We start from the raw sequence: 22,537 nt of genomic DNA, 5'->3' as shown, positions 1-22,537 counted from the left end.
TGGTTGTTGACTATTGAGGTGTTGCAAGAAAATGTCAACTTTGTCTCGACTCAAGATGGTAAAGGTGTCATCCACATAGCGTTTCCAAATCTTAGGCATACAAGGCGTAGAAGTCAAAGCTTGTTCTTCAAAATCCTCCATGTAGAGGTTAGCTATGACAGCGGATACTGGGCTACCCATGGCTGCTCCCTCTTGTTGCTCATAAATTAATCCATCATACTGGAAGTATGTGGATTTAGAACGAAATCCAAGAGGTCCGCAATCTGTGCAGGTGTTAAAGTCGTGCGGTTAGCAAGACACGGGTCAGCCTCTAGTTTCCATAACGCGGTCTGTACGGCGCCTTCGATAGGTACGTTTGTGAACAGTGATTCTACGTCAAAAGACACCAAGATCTCGTTCTCTAGTACCCTCTCACCGTTGATAGTGGACACGAAATGAGCTGATTTGTTAACTGTATACTCTGATTTCCCTGTTAAGAGTGATAACACATCGGTTAGGTAGGAAGACAGATCATAAGCAAAGGTGTTCACAAAAGAAACTATAGGTCTCAGTGGTGTATTTACCTTGTGTATCTTAGGAAGGCCATAGATTCTAGGTGGTTGCTTATGTTTGGGCCTGATCTTATTATATACGGACTCTGTCAGGTGCCCACCTCGCTTCAGGTTGAGAAGCTTTTCAGTCAACTTTCGGCTCAAACGGTCCGTTGGGTCTTTATTAAGAAGTTGGTATGGACCCTTCTCAATCAGTGTTTTCAGTTTATCGTGATAGGTGTTTTTGTCTAGCACTACACTGGCACGACCTTTGTCTGCCGGAAGAATCATAATGTTCTTATCCTCTTTTAAACCGTTGAGAGCTTGTTTCATCTCCCCAGTGATATTAGGTTCAGGAGGCTTAGCCTTCTGGCCCCAGTTGTTCAAAGGCCGAATAACTTTATCCGCTGGATAAGGAACTCTTCAGCGTCTAAAATATACTTCACGTTAAATGTTTTCCAAGGTTTTCGTACACTCCTTAACTAAGCAGTGGTTAGAGTGCACATATTCGGATAGAGTTTACGTTTCTCCTGACAGTGTCTGCCTGTTCTGCGTCAAGTGGTCTTATTGCAGATTCAACCTTAGCAACTATCTCAGTGGCTGGGATGCTTGTAGGTGTTACAGCAAAATTTAACCCTTTCTGTAGTAAAGATACCTCAGCGTCGCTTAGGGACCTGGAGGATAAGTTGATAACCCATTTGGATTTGTCAACTTGAGGTGTTCTGTCAACATGAAGTGTTCTAGTCGTTGAAACAGAAGACTGTTTCTCGATCAACAGGTTATCGAACTAAAGGACAAAGACGAACCGAACCGCAGACAGGGAGCAGTTTACAAGATCAAATGCTGCGACTGCCAGGCCACTTATATTGGTGAGACCGGCAGAAATTTAAACGTACGACTGACTGAACACAAACGAGCAACTAGAAATGGTGATATCAACAATCACATTGCTGAGCACCATTTACAAACGAACCACAGAATCGACTGGGACGCTGCCAAGTGCATTACCTACAGTACAAATTACTATCAACGACACACTCTGGAAAGCTGGGTTACTAACTAAGAACAAACGCAACTCAACCGTTGCCTACAACTACCTGAACCATACAAACGACTTATTGACAACAACAACGAAACAGACAAACATTAGACATTTTACTAACAATAGACCCACGGACTTTTGACTAACAAAAGACGGATCGAAACGCACCAATTACTTTTTACAGTCTTCACAGCCAATAACATCACGGCTTACTGACAAACGACCAATAACATCTGGACTTCGTTGACCAATCAGGTTAACAACCAGAGACGTATATACCACCTACTGACGTTCCACAATTCAGGACTACACTCACCCGGATGATCATAATTTACGTACTTATCACATGACTCCTGAGTTCAAACCATTTACAATGGTACCATTATAGTCACCCACATAACCCTAACCCTAACATATAGTCACCCAACCCACCACTTAGTCACCTTACCTTACCATGAATTATATGCCTTTATTTGGTATAATCTGGATTAATTTGGTGTGGTAGGGCAGTTACAGGAGACCCTCACATCAATGCAATTATGAAGTTAGTTAAAAATCTATTCCCTCTGTTGTAATTCGCATCTCAGTTATGCGAGCAACGGCCATTTTGAACAATTTGTATGACCTCGGAAATTTCCGACCACGGGTGACTAACAGTGACTGAATTAAGAATTCCTGAAATCAGCAATCTACTTGAGCAGTAAATTTCTTCCGCATAAAGAATCTCCCCTCGGAAATTAAAAAAGGTTCGGAGGTCCGTCTCTCAAAACTCCCGAAAAGTTTTTAAGGCCCGCGAAGTATTTTTTAAATCCGTTTCCTATTGATTAGTGGCCGGTGCTGTAGTCGTCAGTACAAATTAGCCTAATGCATGTTTTTCTTCATCTTGTAAAGATCTCGACGTGTTAGCTTTCAAAATTGTCGTTTTTCTGGCAACGTTTATTGTGCTTATAAAATAGTTTTTCGGGACCGAAATGCTCTCTCTTTCTTGAAATTCCGAGAAAAAGGAGTATATATGAAAATCACATGGTTATTTCTCAAGCAATCTGACAGTGAAATCAGTACTGTAATTACAAAAAGAATTACAATTCAGCAATTTCCAAGTTTTATTCACTCCAGCAAGTTGCAAACAACACAAATTCGTGTCACACAATTTATGAATTCCACATCTAACTGATTTTGCACTCGTTTTCCTTTTTTTCAAGCATTTTTTTTATTTACAATGTTTTTGTGACAGAATGGCTACTCATTTACAATTAAAATGCCAAACCAAGGCAGTATAACTTTGCTGTTTATATAAAGAGCGTCCCGAAGGGGTAAAATGGGGTGAGAGTTTTATTAAGGGTGCGCCGATAATCGATTCCCAGTACTCGATACCAAGACTCGATATCATCGATACCGAGGTTTCCTTGAAAAACATCGATACTTCCTAGAAATATCGTCTGTTTGGATTCCTTTCGACAATGTTCACTTGAACTCTTAGTTAAATATTTGAAGGCTGTTTTAATGCCGACACAAAACTTTTTCCGCTTGTGTATGTGCTGTTGCATGCACTATGCTCGAAGTTAATATCACAAAGTTAAAGTTGAAACTCTTTTGCTATGGCTGTGTGTTTTGTTGTGTTAATGATAACAGCACAGAAAAGTCTTGGATGACGTCGTCACGATATAGGTATCGGTACAAATATCGAAAAAATGTCAAATATCGTATTTTTAGTATCGTACCGATTTCAAAAACTGGTATCGATCGGCCCACCCTTAAGTTTCGTACTGTGACCCTGGAACTGAGATTCGGGTCTTAAGGACGGTGCTTCCAAATACAGAGGTATTTTTGTTCAGTTTATTGGGGGGGGGGGGGGGGCGAAACGGTGTTCTAGGCGATTTTGAACGGCTATCGTGACGAATTCAATCGCAAGAGAACTTTTTCGACACTGATTGGAACACACTTGGCGCCTAGAAAACGCAGGAAACAGCTGCAGCTGGCTGCCGTGATAATTTTGAGACGGAAAAGAAGGCGTCGTTGACGGTGGGAGAATCGAAAAATAAGGTCGAAGTCATGGATCTCCCTGCAATTTCTGTCTGCCTCTGTATTCTTTTGACTCTATTAGGCACGGCTTTCAGCCCAGAGATAGAGACAAGATTTTCTTCTTTCTGACGCTCATCCGTCTATTTTCCATCGTCCGCCATTTTGAAAAGTCATATGATAAACTCTCGAAATCTCATTGGTTGAATAATTTGCAGGATTTGCTGCAGCGGGCCGATAAAAAATCGCGAGCTCAACAATTTTTGACATGATAGATATGAGCGATTTCGCAGGATCACTAGTCGCCGCGATAAACGAAATCGCCGTCGTAGGAGGGTGCACACTGTGCGAGATTCGCTTAGTGGCGCCGGATCAGGGTTAAAAATCGCCTAGCAATGTATGGCGCTTCTTCTTCTTCTTCTTCTTTTTGAATTACCTGTAAAAAATGCATGGGAACACCCAAGTTTCCTTTTGAATACTGTTTACCCTTACTTAGATCTGTTTTTCCCGCAAAAAAATATCCCCATATTAGTAGGCGCCGCCCATAGGAAAACCGAGTTCCTCGATTCGCTTGAACGTAAAAAGGCACCTTTGTTAGATCGGTTTTCAATTGAGTGTCGCGTTTGCTTTGGTTTTGCATTACTAAGCTCTGCGCTTGGTTAACAAAACTCGCGCCACTTTCTCAACCAATGGGAATCCAAACCAAAAGCAATCGTGTTTTGGCCGCACGCGTTTTCCCGCGCTTGGCGCCAGATGCATGTATTTGCTTTGAATTCTGATTGGCTCGTTGTGCTGGTAACATCTGTTGCGATTGGCCAGAGTTATCACTTTGGTTTTGGTTTTACGACACTCAATTGAAAACCTCTCTAAAGACTCAATTAGGATATTTCCACTCTGGGTTTCAGCGGGTAACAAAGTGTAAGAATAAAGAACGCATTCATTGCAGATGTAACCCGATGGTTGCCATACTTTTCAAACAGAGGAATTCCTCCGGGCTCAGGAGTCTTGTTCTGGTTCATGATCAGAGAAATGTGATTTACGCCCTTATAACTCCCCTTCATCGGACATTCTATAAAAATTACTTTTACAGAATTAGTAGAGGGGACTTTATGCCCTCAGCTACGCAACAAATTATTAAAGTTATTCATTCAATAGCAAAGCCTAAGCGTGCTTTTTAGTAACAGATCAAAAGCTTATTTGATTTTCGAGCAGATCTAACAAAACATACATATAACTGCTAGCCAAGTATCCATAAAGACATTCACTACTAACTTCTCCTTTGTGGATCTGGGAGTGAGCCTGACTGTCCAAGCAGCGCTCCGTAGATACCACAAGGCGGACAGTCGAGTGTGGCAGGCCACCCAGTGTTGGCACAGGGATGGCATATTTCTAACAGGATATTACATTTTGCTCTCAAGAGTAGAAATTGCTGTTTGGGAATTTTTTTTCTCAAATACGCTCAGATATATACAGATGTCTAAAAAGTGGTTAAACTACAGTCTACAATGGACTGTTTGCAAAATCGTCGAAATCCTGGGCATCGTCCATTCATGCACCATTTCAGTTTTATCTGGTTACTCAAAAAATTTAGGCTTCGTTCGTAACGCTCTAAGGGTCCCCCTCGGGGTCCCCCATCTGTGGTTTTGATAGTCTCTCCCCAGGCTCTGATCGGTTATTAGGACGTTAGACGATCACCAGGAAATCAATCAATCAATAATATCAATAAATCTTTATTTAAACACGGTAAAATCCATCAGGAGTATAAAAATTAGAAATAACCTAACTATCCTAAACAAAATTCAATACCTAACTACAACTAATCTAACTAAAACCTGTTTTTCATGAATGCCGTGTATACTAGTACTCTAACATTAAAAATGATCATTAACTAATCTTTTGAACTGACTAAGAGATTTAGCTTCTCTCACATGACAGGGCAGGCTGTTCCAGAGAACTGCTCCGCTATAAGTAAAGCTGTTTTTCATGAAATTAGTTCGCGGAAACGAGACAAATAGTTTGTTAACAGATTCCCTCAGGGAGTAACGCGTTTCATTTCGTTTAACAAATTTAGATGATAAATATTCAGGAACAAGACCATTTAAAGACTTGTATACCATTATGGCTTTCTGTATTTGAAATTGAGTGCTCAAGTCTTTCCAATCGAGTTGTCTAATTAAACGGTTAGCGTCAGCATCATAGCTAGAAAAGGTTATAACGCGAGCGGTACGGTTCTGAAGCTTCTGTAGCCTGTCAAATAATGTTTTACCACAATTACCCCAGACAAGTTTGCAATAATCGAAATGAGATTGAATTAGTGCGTTGTATATATAATGAAGGGTAGGTGGAGGGACAAAAGGTCTAATTCTTTTTATTGCTCCTATTCCGGAAGCGACCTTTTTAGATAATTTATCAATGTGTGTTTGCCACCGTAGATTTTCATCAATAAATACCCCAAGCGATTTGACAGAGGAAACGTGTTTTAGCTGACTAAAAACAATCTACAGCAGTAATATACACGCAGTAACATAGTGGCAAACGCTAAAATGATACATTTGCTCTGAGGCCTAAAAATCACACACACCCTTACAGTAACGATTTGCCAATATAGTTGGCGGGGGGTGGAGGGGGGGGGCTACGTTACCATCGATAAACAACGAACGGTTCTGGCCGGGGTGCAACGGGGCTTTTAGTAATGCACTTAATGCAGACAACTATGATGATCACCAGTACTACGAAGCCACCAATTCCACCAACAGATACTGATACTTTGAGGACTAGCGATGATGTTTTTCCTGCCAAAGTAAAAGAAACACACATATGTCAATTTCAGCGCTTTGATGGTACGACGAAAGGAGCGTGATGCTCAGAGATTGAAAGGCTACAGTCCTATGTTGGAAATGATAACAAATATGTTTAGAGGAAATACTTTATCTTTCCCCCCAAACTTCACCTCACTCTGCGACAATTCATAATGAAACGGTTAAAATATTTTAAATATATTGTGTCATGTTTAAAACACGAGCAGCAGTATTTTATCGGGATTTAAAACCACGAGGCGCGGCCGAATGGTTTTGGACCCGATAAAACACGTGCTGTGAGTTTTTTGAACGGCTTCAAAAACATTCCTGGAAAAGCGTGTGTCAAGAGAGTTCATAACAATGATGCTTTTTGTGAAAGTTGGAAATTAACATACGAGAAAATCATTAAACACCGCATGCTAATAAGAAGGAGGTTTAATTGGGTTTTTATACCACTGCACGCGATGTTTTATCGACCATTTGATAGGTCAATGGGTTTATGAATTATTAATGAGTTTTTGAAGTCCTAATCATTAGAGTTGTTCCGCACAAGAGCGTTGCGTATGCAAATATCAAACTACTTACGTTGGACATGCAAATAACAATAACAGAAATGCGCGCACGCACCGCCTCGTAATAGCTATTGACTAAACAACTGCTTCGTGGTTGTTATTTTGATTTAATTATCAGGGCTGTTTGTTTTTGCAACATACTAAAGTAATCCCTGAAACAAAGAGTCAGTCTTTCAGAGGGCCAGAGTCGGAGCGACAAAGCTATCACGGCTGTTTAGAATGAAGGTACTAATATAGTGTTAAGGCGCTAACAGATGAATTACGCGGTACTGTAATAATAAGCAATAACAATCGCAAATATATGGATGCATTTTATGTACGTAGGGTAACAAGATTATGAAGATTATGCAATTATGAGCGTAGTTCATGCAGTTGAACCTCTCCCAACGGCCACCATGGGGACAGAAGAAAGTGGCCGTTGTGGAGAGGTGGCCGTTATGGGGAGGTAGGGGTGTAATATGACACCTTTTTTTCGCGAAGTACATGTTTATTGTGCCAAGTTCATGCTTACTGTAGCCTACATGGCAATCCAATATAGATAAAATACACAATAAAACGTAAATAATGTTTTGAATCAAAATGTTAACAAGACGAAACGAGAAAGGGTTCGCAACATTTGCTATATTATTGTAGACAATTTATGCTTACTGCAGCATATAAATGGAACACAATCAAAATACGTCATCATTAAAATGGATACAGAAACGTAATGTTCCAAAAGACAAATGTCGATTACTGCATCAGTTTATAAAAAAACGTTTTGACAACAAATTACTGTACTGGCCATTGTCGAGAAATTAATTTGGCAGTTGGAGACGCACTTTAGTGGCCGTTGCCGTTGTAGGGAGGTGGCGCGCCGTTGTAGAGAGATTTAAACAAGAGCTAATGTATGGACTGACAAAAAAAAGTGGCCGTTGTGGAGAGGTTCGACTGCAATTCATCACGTTTCTTACAGCTTGTTTAGTTCTTATTGTTTTCGAGTATTTTTTTTTGCCTATTAAAGTTAATTTGAATGCTGTTTTATGTACCTTTTTGGTAAATTGAAGTGTTTGTGTGCGTGTGTGTGTGTGTGTTTGTTGTTAAGGCCATTAGCTTTAGGTGAATGAGATCTGCTTCGGGCTATATGGGCTGTATGGGAAGGCAATGTGCTTTTCGCCCTCGTGGTAAGTGAGGTACGATTCAGTGCACCGGCTGATGCAAGGGACAATTTTCATAGTCAAACATGTTCCTTTTGTTATCATACTGAACATTTTTGCACCTTGAGTGCACGAACGCGATGTAAAGTTTTTATTTAACAAGAGTCGTGTATGTGTAAAATAAAAGAAAAGTGAACAGGTCAAGTCATGAATCCTATTTTTAAATCGTCCAATCGGAACATTTTGCTCCATTCATTGACAGCAGTGCATCGGCGTCAACGACCCGTGTGTAAAAATTCATCCCTGGTGCTCTTTACTGTCACAATAGAAATATTACTTATTCCTGTAGAAACTAAAACGAAATAATCCATTTCCTGACTAAAATGTTTCTTGGAAAAGAAGTAATAGTTTTTGAGAAAAGGAAGTACTTAAATTTCTAGGAATTTCTATAGAAATTGTAGTACAAACCAACCCATTAAAAGACCGTCCGATAACAAGCCTGAGAGCTTTGGTTGTTTTGAATTGTCAAAATAGTTCATTCTAAAAGATTGAAGACTATCAACTGTTAATTTAATATCTGTAACTTAAAGGGTGAATCAATCATTGTTTATTGTTATTCATAACTACGTGAACCTTGTACTCAACAATCATTCTGTAATTGTGCGAACAGCCTTACTATCTGCATGCATGTACAGTGCCTATAAAGGTGTCGAGTACAGAACAAAGGAAAAATATCCCTCCAAAGGGATTATTTAAACCAAAATTTCCGTTTGGGAGTTAGAAATTAAACTGTTGAAAACACTGACGATGTAACAGCAGCTTGCATACCAGAAGTAAAGTGGTCAACCATGTCGACCTTTTACCAACTCAAGCCGCCGGCTCAATTACTTCGCTTCCCATTGGCTACCTTTTGATTAAAGTGGGCCGTTGGTACAGGAAATAAATCCCGACTGAAAAAAAACATTGATAAATTAATAAATGAGGCTTTGTTGTGTCTTCCCCGTAATTGCCATTCTGCAACGAGCGGGCACATTTCAATGTAATATATGGTCGAAGACGTCGTTATAGGTTTGATTTACTCTCTGTAAAATGTACACAAGCAAATTCAATTTGGAAACTCTCAAGACAAACAATGACATCAGGGAGGAAATCGCTTGAGGGAGCGAGATAATGGCATGGAAAATTTCTGGGCGTCTTTGACCAAATGACGTCTGCGACGAAAGCTCACTTCATTGGTGTGATCAAAATAAGAACAAACGAAGGCGGTCTTTTATTTACTATCGCCAAGACACTGCCTAACCCTTCGTCATAAAGATTGCGATATTCTCCAATTCGGTCTCAACTTATTTCATCCCCAACTAAATTGATATTATGCTGCGAAGAACTGGGTTGACTGTGTATTGTGAGTACATACCTTGAGATGAAGAATCCGCTTTCTCGCAACACACCCCAGAAAAACCTTTCGTACAGAAACACCTCCCTCCGTTTAAACTTCCTCCATTCTGACAGGTGAAGTTAGATGTGCATGATCTTGACTTTCGTAACATGGATGTGCATGTACCCCCACACTTTTCTTTAATTATCTTGTGGCGGGTGCTGAACTGAATGCCACTGGACACATCACACGTTGTTAGAGTACAAGTGCTCCATTCAGACCACGAGCTTAGCTGGCAGTCAACTGGTATCGATGGTGTTCCCGCAGCGAAACACTTTCTTGTTTTTTGAAGTGAAGACGAACACCTTCCCCCACACTTTTCCTCGACTATCTTGTCGCGGGTGCTGGACTGAATGCCAGACAAATCACATGTTGATGTGTTCACACAAGCGCTCCACTCTGACCACGAGCTTACCTGGCAGTCAACTGATGTGCGTGAACATCTTCGTGTTTTTCGAAATGTAGACGTGCACGTTCCTCCACACTGTTCTGTTGTTATCCTGTGGCGGCTGCTAAACTGAGTGCCAGACTCATGACATGAGGTTGCTGTGCAAGCACTCCATTCCGACCATGAGCTCAGCCGGCAATTGACTAGGGCACTTGAGTAGCACTGCCGTGTTTCATCTAAAGACGATGGGCAAGCTGCTCCACCACATGACGAATAGGATGTTATCGTTCTTGATCGACTTTGATGTCCGCGCTGTCCACACGAGTAAGCGCTGCACGAGCTCCAAGACGACCAATAACTGACTTCACAATCGCGTACCGGGCATCGGCGGCGGCGGCGTCTTCGCCAAGCGTCAGCATGTTGAAAAACGATAAAAGAAACAAGCAAAACCAATAGTGTGGTTTTTGCGGAAAACATTTTGTTGCTTCTCACTTGAACGTGCTTGTTTTCAATTCCTTTCAGCTATAAATTTAAAGTGGAAGGTGCCAACAACATCCTGTCGCACAATCGATCCCATTGGTTGTCGCAAAACTAGGATATATTATTGTGTGGGGAACAAAAGAACGACGGCTACACTTTTCAAAATTTGACGAAGATTTATTCTTCGAAATAATAGTGACATACCCGCATTCACTCACATTCCTCGCAAAACAAAAACTCTCACGCCTTGAAATTGACTTCTCATTGGCTAAAAAAGCTTTACCACTTCAGACAATCAAACCACTCCCGCATGCTCTATCTCTCATTACAACAATCAATCAATGAGCACACTAAAGTGAACAAGACCTTTTCACACTTTCCGACACACTCCCTCTATGCGGTTTCAACAAGAAGGCATATGCAAAAGAAAATTTCAAAAGCTAACTGTAGCCGTTAAGTTTAGTGTTCATTAAAAGGTCAGCACCACCACACAAGGTTATCTGACATTTCTGCTGAACAAATTTACATGTGACTAAATTCAGTTCTTACATCAGTCCTCCTGTAAAGCACCCTGAATCCGCAAACGTGCTAAAATTAAAAGCTCGAAAAGGCTTCAATAGAAAACATGCAGTTCAAACAGTTTCGTTATATAATCTGAGTCCACAGCTGGATGACAATAAGACTTACCAATATATAGAGATGCGTGTTGTACATCGTAAAATAAAAAGAGACAGATAGAATAACGGTCTTATGTCGAATATTTGCATGTGGCATTCAATCAAGTAAACAAAAAATAAATCGTTTATTTTTATTCCCGTTGGTTTGTACTTAGCTTTCGAGAAAAACGAGGCCAAAATATCGAGTCAGCGAAAGAAAAGCAAAGGGCGTAGCGGAACAAAAGATGCGGCTTTGGAGCGAAAAAATACAAAGCAGTGTTCTTTGATTAAATTAAAGGCCACATGCAAATTTCAGGCATTTTTGAGTGAAATGAAAAATCTGTCTAACATTTGACATAAGACGCTTCATTCGATGAAAGTCCTTCAGTGTTCTTGGAACTAGAACAATAACAAGGAAGAAGATGAAAGCATAATCTCTATTTTATTCACATTCCATCACATACAGAAAGGTCAAGGTCTTCATGTTTGCATGAATCGTGCAGTAAAAAAACATAAAATTCAAAACTTGTAAATTCCTTCAAACCATACAAGGAAGAGCTTTCTATTAAATGTTGTCAATTGTAGCTAGAGAGGGTTGTCCAATGCTTCCGAACTTTGTCGAATCGTCCAAGGACTCCGGGAGTCGATTCGACTCACCAGATGTCATGTCGCGTTGTTATTCGTTAGACGAATGTAACTGCAAGCACAAGCTTTCTAAAAACGAGAAAAGTTCATGTTATGGTGTTACTTACTCGGGTTTCCTTGGAATCTATCGCGCATACGGCATTTTACTATTAAACAAAGAGTGTCATTCGTTAGACAAATGTTAGCGCAAGCGCTTTTTGCGATCCGACACTTCCGGTGAGTCAAATCGGGGAGGGGGGGGGAGGGGTGGGATGGTTGAGGTAACGTGGGCTTTTCTATTTCAGCTATCAACATAACTGATGGAAATGAGGACAAAAGAAAGCACAAGAAAAATAAGGAAATTTTTTTTTGTTATGATTGTTTTCACGTACACTTTTATGCCTCCTATCTCCTCGTGATCTATACATATACTGTTCATAATTGAAAAGCCGGATCTTTTATCTCCAGTATAAATAAAGGCCAATCCAAATGACAAATGACTAGTGGTTTATTCGCCCAGTTCTGTAAAAAGATGCGGTACGTATCATCGCTCGATTTTGTCGCTGTCAGGTCTTGCTAATGATTTTAGAGTTTTGAACAAATTTATTAGCCGATCGATAACGCACGGCAATATTTGTTCGTATGTCTTCTAAAACTTCCTTTCTTTCTCGGAATCACAATCAGTAGACCGTGAATACTTTCAGTCCATTAATCATGAGGCAAATCGAATGATCCGACTTAGAAGAGTACTAAACGCTTGATTTAAACCTGAGGCCTTAAACTCCGTTTATTTGTCATGACATTCCACCATTATTCTATCAATAACCTAAAGCTAACAATGTACTTTATCCGATAATATTATGATAACAACATTATTAAAGACACTTGTCATAACATTCTACCATTATTCTATCAATAACCTATAGCTTAAGTAACGTACTACGTACTTTATCCGATAATATTATGATAACGACATTAAGACATTTCTCATTACATTATACCATTATTCTCCTGTAGCTTAAGTAACGTACTTTATCCGATAATATTATGATAACAACATTAAGACCTGATTTGTCATAAGATATAGCCAGCAACGTACTTTATCCGATAACATTATTGATAGCGATATTAAGAAATACGCGAAGGTGGCTCCTTAATAACCGTCTCAAGATTTGCTTGATTTGTCTCAGGCCCCACTTGATTCTCGCTGTTGCAGCAGTTGCAGTTCTGGGTGCAGCATTTTCTACCATTTTCGGAACAAAAGTACGCGAGGCTGAGGCAGCCAAGAATAGCAGTAATTGCTCCAATAACTATTCCGGCGATTTCTCCCCCGGTCAAGCCTGAAGAAAAAAAGGGAAAAACAACCATAATATCTCAATTAAGTAAAATCAAATTAAATTAAGTGAAAATTTTACAATAAACTCATCCTACCGATATAAAACAATTTTTGGCAGAAAGTTATTCAGTGTATAATTAAAACTATCTGTACTATATTTGTAAGTAATACTTATATACAAACCCAATTTTAGCCAATAATTAACGGCTATTTTTTTCTCTGTAATAAACTGAAATCCAAATTTCGCCTGAATTTCGACTAAATTTTTCCCATTAAATGTACATGGCCTTTAATGTAGTCGTAAATATTTGGCTATATCTTTTTTTTACCCGGGAATATAAAAGGCTCCTGATTTAGCTTTGAATTAACGGCTAAAGTTGTTAAATATAATATACGTTGCCCAGATTTAGCCGTGAAATTTGTCTCAATTAATATACATTAGCAACTAAACAGCGTTCCAAATAATAACTGAGCCCTCGATTATCAACGAACTTCTTTATAACAAAGTCCTCGGTTTAACGAACGATATTCTTTAGCCCGGCCAAAGTTACAGTAAAATGTATGGAACAGAATCTCGATATACAACGAAATCCTCGTTATTACGAACACAATCTAGAAGCCCAAACGTAAAATCTACCCCGATCATGTAACGAGTAAATGTCAACGGATGTTGAACACGATGAAAATCCTTTGATCCAGCAACAAGAGAACAACTTAGAAAAAACAAATTCAACTCGAGAAAAGTGAACAAGTATTGACATTAGGGAGGAATTCGCTTGAGGGAGCGAGATAAAACAATTGAAATTTTTCACGCGTTTTTGCCCAAAGACGTCTGCGACGAAGGCTCACTTCATTGGTGTGATCAAACTGAAAAAATAACTAAGGCAGCCAAGACGCTGCCTAACTCTTCATCATAAAGGCTGGGATTTTTTAGAATCGGTCTCAACTCATCCCATTCCCAAATAATTTGATATTTTGCCGCGAAGAACTGGTTTCAGTATTGTGAGTACGTACCTTGAGATGAAGAATCCGCTTTCTCGCAACACACCCCAGAGAAACCTTTCGTACAGAAACACCTCCCTCCTTTTAAACTTCCTCCATTCTGACAACTGAAGTTAGATGTGCATGATTTTGTCTTCCGTAACATGGATGTGCACGTTCCCCCGCACTTTTCGTTAATTATCTTGTGGCGGGTGCTGAACTGAATGCCACTGGACACATCACACGTTGTCAGGGTACACGCGCTCCATTCCGACCACGAGCTTAGCTGGCAGCCAACTGATGCGCCATAACATGTTCGTGCTTTTCGGAATGTAGATGTGCACGTTCCTCCACACTTTTCTGTGGTTATCCTGTGGCGGCTGCTAAACTGAGTGCCAGACTCATGACATAAGGTTGCGGTACAAGCACTCCATTCCGACCATGAGCTTAGCTGGCAATTGACTATGGCGCTTGAGTAGCACTGCCGTGTTTCATCTAAAGATGATGGGAAAGCTGCCTCACCTCATGACGAATAGGATGTTATCGTTCTTGATCGACTTTGATGTCCGCGTTGTCCACACGAGTAAGCGCTGCACGAGCTCCAAGACGACCAATAACTGACTTCACAATCGCGTACCGGGCATCGGCGCCGGCGGCGTCTTCGCCAAGCGTCAGCATGTTGAAAAACGATAAACGAAACGAGCAAAACCAAGAGTGTGATTCTTGCGGAAAACATTTTGTTGCTTCTCACTTGAACGTGCTTGTTTACAATTAATTCCAGGTATAAATTTAAAGTGGAAGGTTGCATAAGGTAGGGTGCCAACAACATCCTGTTGCAACAATCGACCCCATTCGCTGTCGCAAAACTATGATATATTATTTAATTGTGTGGGGAACAAAAGAATTACGTCTTCAACTTTCAAAATTTGACAAAGATGAGCTTTTGAAGTCACCATAATTCATTTAAAATTCTTACAACGGGTGAGTAAACAACCGTTGTTGCGTTACAATAAGCAGACTAATTTTACCAAAAAAGCGTAATGAAACGAATTTTCTTTTAAACCTTAAATTCTTTTTAATTACAATAAGGAAAAGGCCGGTCTTGGAACCGATTTTTCTTGTTTGCACTGTGAGATTTTACTTATAAAACCATATCTAGTAAGGACCATACATCCTCCAAATTCTCGATAACGCCTCTGTTCTATTAATACAGGGCTGTGCAATGAAATTCATTCCGCGGTAAATGGAAATGCTGAGAAAGCCAAACTGATTGGTTTGGTAAACAGAAAGGTCAAGGTCTTCTTCTTAGCGTGAATCGTGCAATAAAAAAAAGATAAAAATCAAAACTTGTAAATTCCTTCAGACTATACAAGGAAGATCTTTCTATGAACTGAAAATGATCCAAAGGTTTATTTTAGTTTTCCGTTTAACTGCATGCACCGTGTGATTAAGATATAAAGTAGAGTGAAAAACGCCGCATCCGGTAGCCTTGGGCTGTTTCCTTTTTCGAACCTTTTGTTTTTCTAAGAGATCATCACCTTGCTTGAATGTCTTTTAAGGCTTCCTTTATTTCTCAGAATCACCATCACTAGACCGTGAATACCTTCATGGGCCAAATTGAAGAATTCGAGGAAAGTTATGTTTTATTTAAACCTTTCCATTCAAGAGGTATACTTCCATATACTGATTTATAATTTTCAGTGAATATAAAAATGACCCTCTGTTATTGCCAACAAAAGCGGTCATCTATGACGATGAACTGAGAAAAAAATCAGTTATATTAAGAAGGTCAGCGAACACATTAATTGGCCTCCAAAATATCTGTTCAAGTTCAACACAAGTTTGCAGGTTGTTTATAGGCCGAGTTAATGACGTGTTTTGTTTTAACTTACCGTAAAATCCCGGTAATTAGCCCCCGTTCCTCTTATAGGCCCACCTTTATGTAAACACCCTCTTGATGTCTGGTACGAAACAATCATTTTATGCTCTCACGTCAAATAGCAAGTAGAGAAAGGGTTTAATGCTTGAAGAAGATGTGGAGTTTCACCTTGAGAAGAATGACTTTTATGCCTCCTGTCTCCTCGTGATCTATACATATACTGTTCATAATTAAAAGCCGGATCTTTTATCTCCAGTATAAATAAAGGCCAATCCAAATGACAAATGACTAGTGGTTTACTCGCCCAGTTCTGTAAAAAGATGCGGCACGTATCATCGTCGATTTCAGTTGTCGCTGTCAGGTGTTGATAATGATTTCAGAGTTTTGAACAAATTTATTAGCCGTTAATGCACGGCAATATTTGTTCATATGTCTTCTTAAACTTCCTTTCTTTCTCGGAATCACAATCAGTAGACCGTGAATACTTTCAGTCCATAAATCATGAGGCAAATTGAATGATTCGACTGAGAAGAGTTTTAAACGCTTGATTTAAACCTGAGGCCTTCTATCAATAACCTATAGCTTAAGTAACGTACTTAATCCGATAATATTATGATAATGGCATTAACACATTTGTCATTACATTCCACCATTATTTTACCAATAACCTATGGCTAACAATGTACTTTATCCGAGAATATTATGATAACAACATTAAGACACTTGTCATAACATTCTACCATTATTCCATCAATAACCTATATAGCTTAAGTAACGTATACTGATAACGACATTAAGACATTTCTCATTACATTATACCATTATTCTATTATTATCTTGTAGCTTAAGTAACGTACTTTATCCGATGATATTATGATAGCAACATTAAGACCTGATTTGTCATAAGATATAGCCAGCAACGTACTTTATCCGATAACATTATTGATAGCGATATTAAGAAATGCGCGAAGGTGGCTCCTTGTTATCCGTCTCAAGATTTGCTTGATTTATCTCATGACTAGGCCCCACTTGATTCTCGCTGTTGCAGCAGTTGCAGTTCTGGGTGCAGCATTTTCTACCGAGGCTGAGGCCGCCAAGAATAACAATAATTGTTCCAATAACTATTCCGGCGATTTCTCCCCCGGTGAAGCCTGAGGGAAAAAAGGAAAAAAATCATGATATCTCAATTAAATAAAATCAAATTAAATTAAGTGAAAATTTTACCGAATAAACTCATCCTCATCCGCGTACCGGGCATCGGCGGCGGCGGCGTCTTCGCCAAGCGTCAGCATGCTGAAAAACGATAAACGAAACGAGCAAAACCAATAGTATGATTTTTGCGGAAAACATTTTGTTGCTTCTCACTTGAACGCGCTTGTCTTCAATTCCTTTCAGCTATAAATTTAAAGTGGAAGGTGCCAACAACGTCCTTTCGCACAATCGATCCCATTCGTTGTCGCAAAACTAGAATATATTATTTAATTGTGTGCGGAACAAAAGAACGACGTCTACACTTTTCAAAATTTGACGAAGATTTATTCTTCGAAATAATAGTGACATACCCGCATCAACTCACATTCCTCGCAAAACAAAAACTCTCACGCCTTGAAATTGACTTCTCATTGGCTAAAAAGCTTTATCACTTCAGACAATCAAACCACTCCTGCATACTCTATCTCTCATTACAACAATCAATCAATGATCACACTAAAGTGAATAAGAAATTTTTACACTTTTCGACACACTCCCCCTGTGTGGTTTCTGCTAGAAGGCATGTGCAAAAGGAAATTTCAAAAGCTAACTGTAGCTGTGAAGTTTAGTGTTCATTAAAAGTTCAACACCACCGTACAAGGTTATCTGACATTTCTGATAAAAACATTTACGTGTGTAAATTCAGTTCTTACATCAGTCCTCCTGTTTAGCACCCTGAATCCGCAAAAGTGCTAAAATTAAAAGCTCGAAAAGGCTTGAATACAAAACATGCCTTTCAAACATTTTCGTTATATAATCTGAGTCCACAGCTGGATGACAATAAGACTTACCAATATATAGAGATGCGTGTTGTACATCTTAAATTAAAAAGAGACTCAGCATAACGGTCTTAGGTCGAATATTTGCATGTGGCATTCAATCAAGTAAACAAAGAATAGATCGTTTCTTTTTCCGCTGGTTTGCACTTAGCTTTCGAGAAAAACAAGGCCAAAATATCCAGTCAGCGAAAGAAAAGAAAAGGCCCGAGAAGCGGAACAAACGATGCGGCTTTGGAGCCAAAAAATACAGAACAGTGTTCGTTGATTAAATTAAAGGCCACATGCAAACTTCAGGCATTTTTGAGTGAAATGAAAAATCTGTCTTACATTTAACATAAGACGTTACATTCGATGAAAGTCCTTCAGTGTTCTTGGAACTAGAACAATAACAAGGAAGAAGATGAAAGCATGATCTCTATTTTATTCATATTCCATACATACCATAGTATACCTGGAAATATAAGGCCCCCGATTTATCTTTGAATTAAGGGCTTAAGTTGTTCCATACAATACAGGCGCGTAGCTAAGTTTTCGATAGGGGTGTTCGTTGAGCCCCAAATCTTCCTGAGCGCCGGAGGCGCTCTTACTAGCGGGCTAGGGGCATGCTCGCCCGGAAATTTTTGAAAATCTAGGTTCCCAGAAACCTCATTTCCTACATTTTGCGACCCATTTTAGGCAAATCACTACTTTGTTTTAGAGCAACTTTTTAAGCTATATACATCATTTCGACGGCATAATTGTTTCAACTTAAGCAAGAAAGTTCAATGTACATTCCGCGCCCTGTCAAGTTCTGATAGCTATTTGATCTGCTGATAGTCATACACCAAGCTGGTAAACTGCATCATTCTCGGGTGTAGGCCTTCGAACAAATTGACTATCTCGTCAAGATTGACAGGCATATCATATTTGATATGCATTAGAGCCACTGGGCGAACAGCCTACTCTCTCCCATGGTACCCCTCATATAGTTGTTCAACCTCCTCATTGTGCTTATGGAACGTTTACCTTCACAAGTGGTGACTGGAAGGGTGGCAGCAATTTTAAGGAGCATGTACAGGTTGGGGAAGTCGTCGGGATCACATGCATTTTTTATTTTCACTGAGGATAAGACATAAAGAACGGGTTTATATCTCTATTTTTCTTTGGATGATGTATTTTGACCACAGCAATTTTATTTAAAAGTTTTTCTTCCACCATTATTGATCTTCAAAGGGGGTTCGTTCGAACCCCCCCTCCTACGCGCCTGCAATATACATTTCCCAGATCTAGCCGCGAAAATTAACGGCAAAATTTGTCTCAGCTAAATATTGTTCCAAATAATAACAGAGCCCTCGATTATTAACGAATCTCTATAGTACAAAGTCCTCTGTTTAACGGACGATATTCTTCAGCCCGGCCAAAGTTACAGTAAAATTTATGGAACAGAACCTCGATATAACGAAATCCTCGTTACTACGAACACAATCCGACAGCCCAAACGTAAAATTGACCCCGATCGTATAACGAGTAAGGCCCAGTTCAGACGCCGAACTTTTCATCCTGATGAGCCGAACTTAACTCAAATTAAGGTCGGCCCAAATCACGAAAATCCCGTCTTTTGATTCAGACGCCGAACCTAATTAGCCGAACTTTATTTACTTGAAGCAAAACATGCTCTCTACGAGAGACTGTATCTAAAATACGTAATAATTTATGCATTAGGTTCGGCTCATGAAAAGTTCGACATCTGAATGAAAGCCGTTCCAAAGCCGAAATTCCCGGCTGAGCCGTTCCAAATTGAAGCAGCCGTTCTCAACTGATTCTGACGCCGAAATTTTTATGTACTTAATTCAAGGTATTAGGTTCATCTCATGAAAAGTTTGGCGTCTGAACCGGGCCTAGATGACAACGGATGTTGAACAGCGATGAAAATCCTTTGATCCAGCAACAAGACAAGAACTTAGACAAAACAAATTCAACTCGAGAAAAGTGAACAAGTAGCGACATGAGCGAGGAATTCGCTTGAGGTTGCGAGATAATACAATGGAAAATTCATGCGTTTTTGCCCAAAGACGTCTGCGACGAAGGCTCACTTCATCGGTGTTATCAAACTGAAGAAATAACCAAGGCAGCCTTTTATTTACTATCGCCGAGACGCTGCCTAACCCTTCGTCATAAAGACTGGGAGTTTTAGAATCGGTCTCAACTCATCCCATCCCCAAATAATTTGATATTTTCTCGCGAAGAACTAATTTCAGTATTGTTAGTACATACCTTGAGATGAAGAATCCGCTTTCTCGCAACACACCCCAGAAAAACCTTTCGTACAGAAACACCTCCCTCCTTTTAAACTTCCTCCATTCTGACAGCTGAAGTTAGATGAGCATGATTTTGTCTTCCGTAACATGGATGTGCACGTTCCCCCACACTTTTCGTTAATTATCTTGTGACGGGTGCTGAACTGAATGCCACTGGACACGTTACACGTTGTCAGGGTACAAGCGCTCCATTCAGACCACGAGCTTAGCTGGCAGTCGACTGGTAGCGATGGTGTTCCCGCAGCGAAACACTTTCTTGTTTTTTGAAGTGAAGACGAACACCTTCCCCCACACTTTTCCTCGACTATCTTGTCGCGGGTGCTGGACTGAATGCCAGACAAATCGCATGTGGATGTGTTCACACAAGCGCTCCACTCAGACCACGAGCTTAGCTGGCAGTCAACTGATGTGCGTGAACATGTTCGTATTTTGCGAAATGTAGATGTGCACGTTCGTCCACACTGTTCTGTGGTTAGCCTGAAGCGGCTGCTAAGCTGAGTGCCAGACTCATGACATGAGGTTGTGGTACAAGCATTCCATTCCGACCATGAGCTGAGCTGGCAATTGACTGGGGTGCTTGAGTAGCACTGCCGTGTTTCATCTAACGACGATGGGCAAGCTGTTCCACCACAAGACGAATGGGATGTTGTCATTCTTGATCGACTTTGATGTCCACGTTGTGCACAAGAGTTAGCGCTGCACGAGCTCCAAGACGACCAATAACTGACTTCACAATCACGTCTCGGGCATCGGCGTCTTCGCCGAGCGTCAGCATGTTGAAAAACGATAAACGTAATGAGCAAAACCAATAGTGTGATTCTTGCGGAAAACATTTTGTTGCTTCTCACTTGAACGTGCTGGTTAAAATTACTTCCAGGTATAAACTTATGCCCTCACGGAATGGAATGCAGTACTTTAGGAAGGACAAGTTTTAGTCATGCGCAGTTGGAACGGTCTTTTGCCGAATATTTGCATGTGGCATTCAATCAAGTGAACAAAAATTTTAGATCGTTTCTTTTTCCCGCTGATTTGTACTTAGCTTTCGAGAAAAACCAGGCCAAAATATCCAGTCAGCGAAAGAAAAGCAAAGGGTCGAAGCGGAATGCGGCTTTAGACCGAAAAAATACAGAGCAATATGTTCTTTGATTAAATTAAAGGCCACATGCAAATTTCAGGCATTTTTGAGTTAAATGAAAAATCTGTCTAACATTTGACATAAGACGCTTCATTCGATGAAAGTCCTTCAGTGTTCTTGAAACTAGAACAATAACAAAGAAGAAGATGAAAGCATGATCTCTATTTTATTCACATTCCATCACACACAGAAAGGTCAAGGTCTTCATGTTTGCATGAATCGTGTAGTAAAAAAGACATAAAAATCAAAACTTGTAAATTCCTTCAAACTATACAAGGAAGATCTTCCTTTGAACTGAAAATGATCCAAAAGTTAATTTTCGTTTTTCTTTAAACTGCATGCAGCGTGTAAAGTAGAGTGAAAAACGCCGCATCCAGTAGCCTTGTACTGTTTCCTTTTTTCTTTTGTTTTTCCAAAAGATCATCACTTTGTTTGAATGACTTCTAAGGCTTCCTTTATTTTTCAGAGTCACCATCACTAGACCGTGAATACATTCATGGGGCAAATTGAAGGATTCGAGAAATGTCTGGTACGAAAGAAGGATGACTCAGACGATGACTTTGACGATAATGAACAAGACGATTTTGAAGTGGAAAGCCTTAATCAGAACCTTATGAAGAAGAGCTGAGATCAAAGTCTGATCATGTTAATTTTTTTTCTAATGTTACGGTTACGGTTTAAGTTTAAACTTAGAATTTGGTCTTGTAGTAATATAAAGCACGTTTTTTTTATCAGCTTGTTTCAATCGGTTTATTTGTTATTCTGCTTATAAGTCCCTCCGGATATAAGCTCCCCCAAAAAACCTTAAGAAATTGTATTAAGGCCTGGCTAAACTAGGAAACATTGTTGCATAAAACATTGTTTCCTGTTTTGTTTCCGAGGTGGCTAAGTTAGCGGGAAACAAACAAAATGTTTTGTTGCCCCGGTGGCTCAAAGACGAAACACTGTTTCGGAAAACAAAGGGTCACTCATGCGCATAATAATAAAATGACTGTTGCTAGGAAACATTTTTAATGATCAGCATTGGAAACTAGTCAACATTGCTTTCATGGTGGCTAAACTGGGAAACAAAGTTTTCGAAAGCAAAATTTGTGTCCGGGAATCAAAAATGTTTTTGACCTAAGGCATAAACATTTTCTTGTTTCCGAGCAGCAAAATTTGTAACGCAACATAGGTTTCCCGCGCGGCTTAACTGGGAA

At 39.8% G+C, this 22,537-nt stretch overlaps 2 protein-coding genes and 1 pseudogene across 6 annotated transcripts in view; all 3 read right to left on the bottom strand.

Moving 5' to 3' along the window:
• Positions 1-194: 194 nt before the first annotated feature.
• LOC146474054 (uncharacterized) lies at positions 195-4,976 on the bottom strand. Its single transcript, XM_085117297.1, has 2 exons — positions 4,820-4,976; positions 195-937 (listed from the first exon to the last, which is right to left on the bottom strand). The coding sequence occupies exons 1-2, from the start codon at positions 4,974-4,976 to the stop codon at positions 207-209; spliced, it is 888 nt and encodes a 295-aa protein (XP_084973423.1). The 3' UTR covers positions 195-206.
• A 329-nt stretch (positions 4,977-5,305) lies between these two features.
• The window catches only part of LOC146474052 (spondin-1-like), a 36,148-nt gene continuing 18,916 nt past the window's right edge, over positions 5,306-22,537 (bottom strand). The window contains exons 1-3 of one of the 4 annotated variants that reach the window (XM_085117334.1): positions 9,948-10,480; positions 9,512-9,764; positions 5,306-6,383 (exon numbers count right to left, since the gene is read on the bottom strand). In XM_085117334.1, coding sequence (XP_084973460.1) covers positions 6,229-6,383; positions 9,512-9,764; positions 9,948-10,397 — 858 coding nt within the window. In that variant the 5' untranslated portion in view covers positions 10,398-10,480 and the 3' untranslated portion in view covers positions 5,306-6,228. Of the gene's footprint in view, positions 6,384-9,511; positions 10,481-22,537 lie in introns of those variants that run through there. The other 3 variants (XM_085117335.1, XM_085117331.1, XM_085117332.1) reach the window with 3 other exon arrangements.
• On the bottom strand, positions 12,807-21,293 carry LOC146474053 (uncharacterized; annotated as a pseudogene). Its single transcript, XR_014866215.1, has 5 exons — positions 20,160-21,293; positions 18,912-19,004; positions 16,906-17,027; positions 14,031-14,871; positions 12,807-13,020 (listed from the first exon to the last, which is right to left on the bottom strand). The product of XR_014866215.1 is annotated as an uncharacterized LOC146474053 (transcript).

The sequence above is a fragment of the Pavona decussata genome, unplaced genomic scaffold (genome assembly GCF_977016875.1).
Source record: "Pavona decussata unplaced genomic scaffold, jaPavDecu1.1 SCAFFOLD_91, whole genome shotgun sequence".
NCBI classification, from domain to species: Eukaryota; Metazoa; Cnidaria; class Anthozoa; order Scleractinia; family Agariciidae; genus Pavona; species Pavona decussata.
Note: the sequence above shows the minus strand (reverse complement) of the source record. Positions and strands in the feature narration are given on the sequence as shown.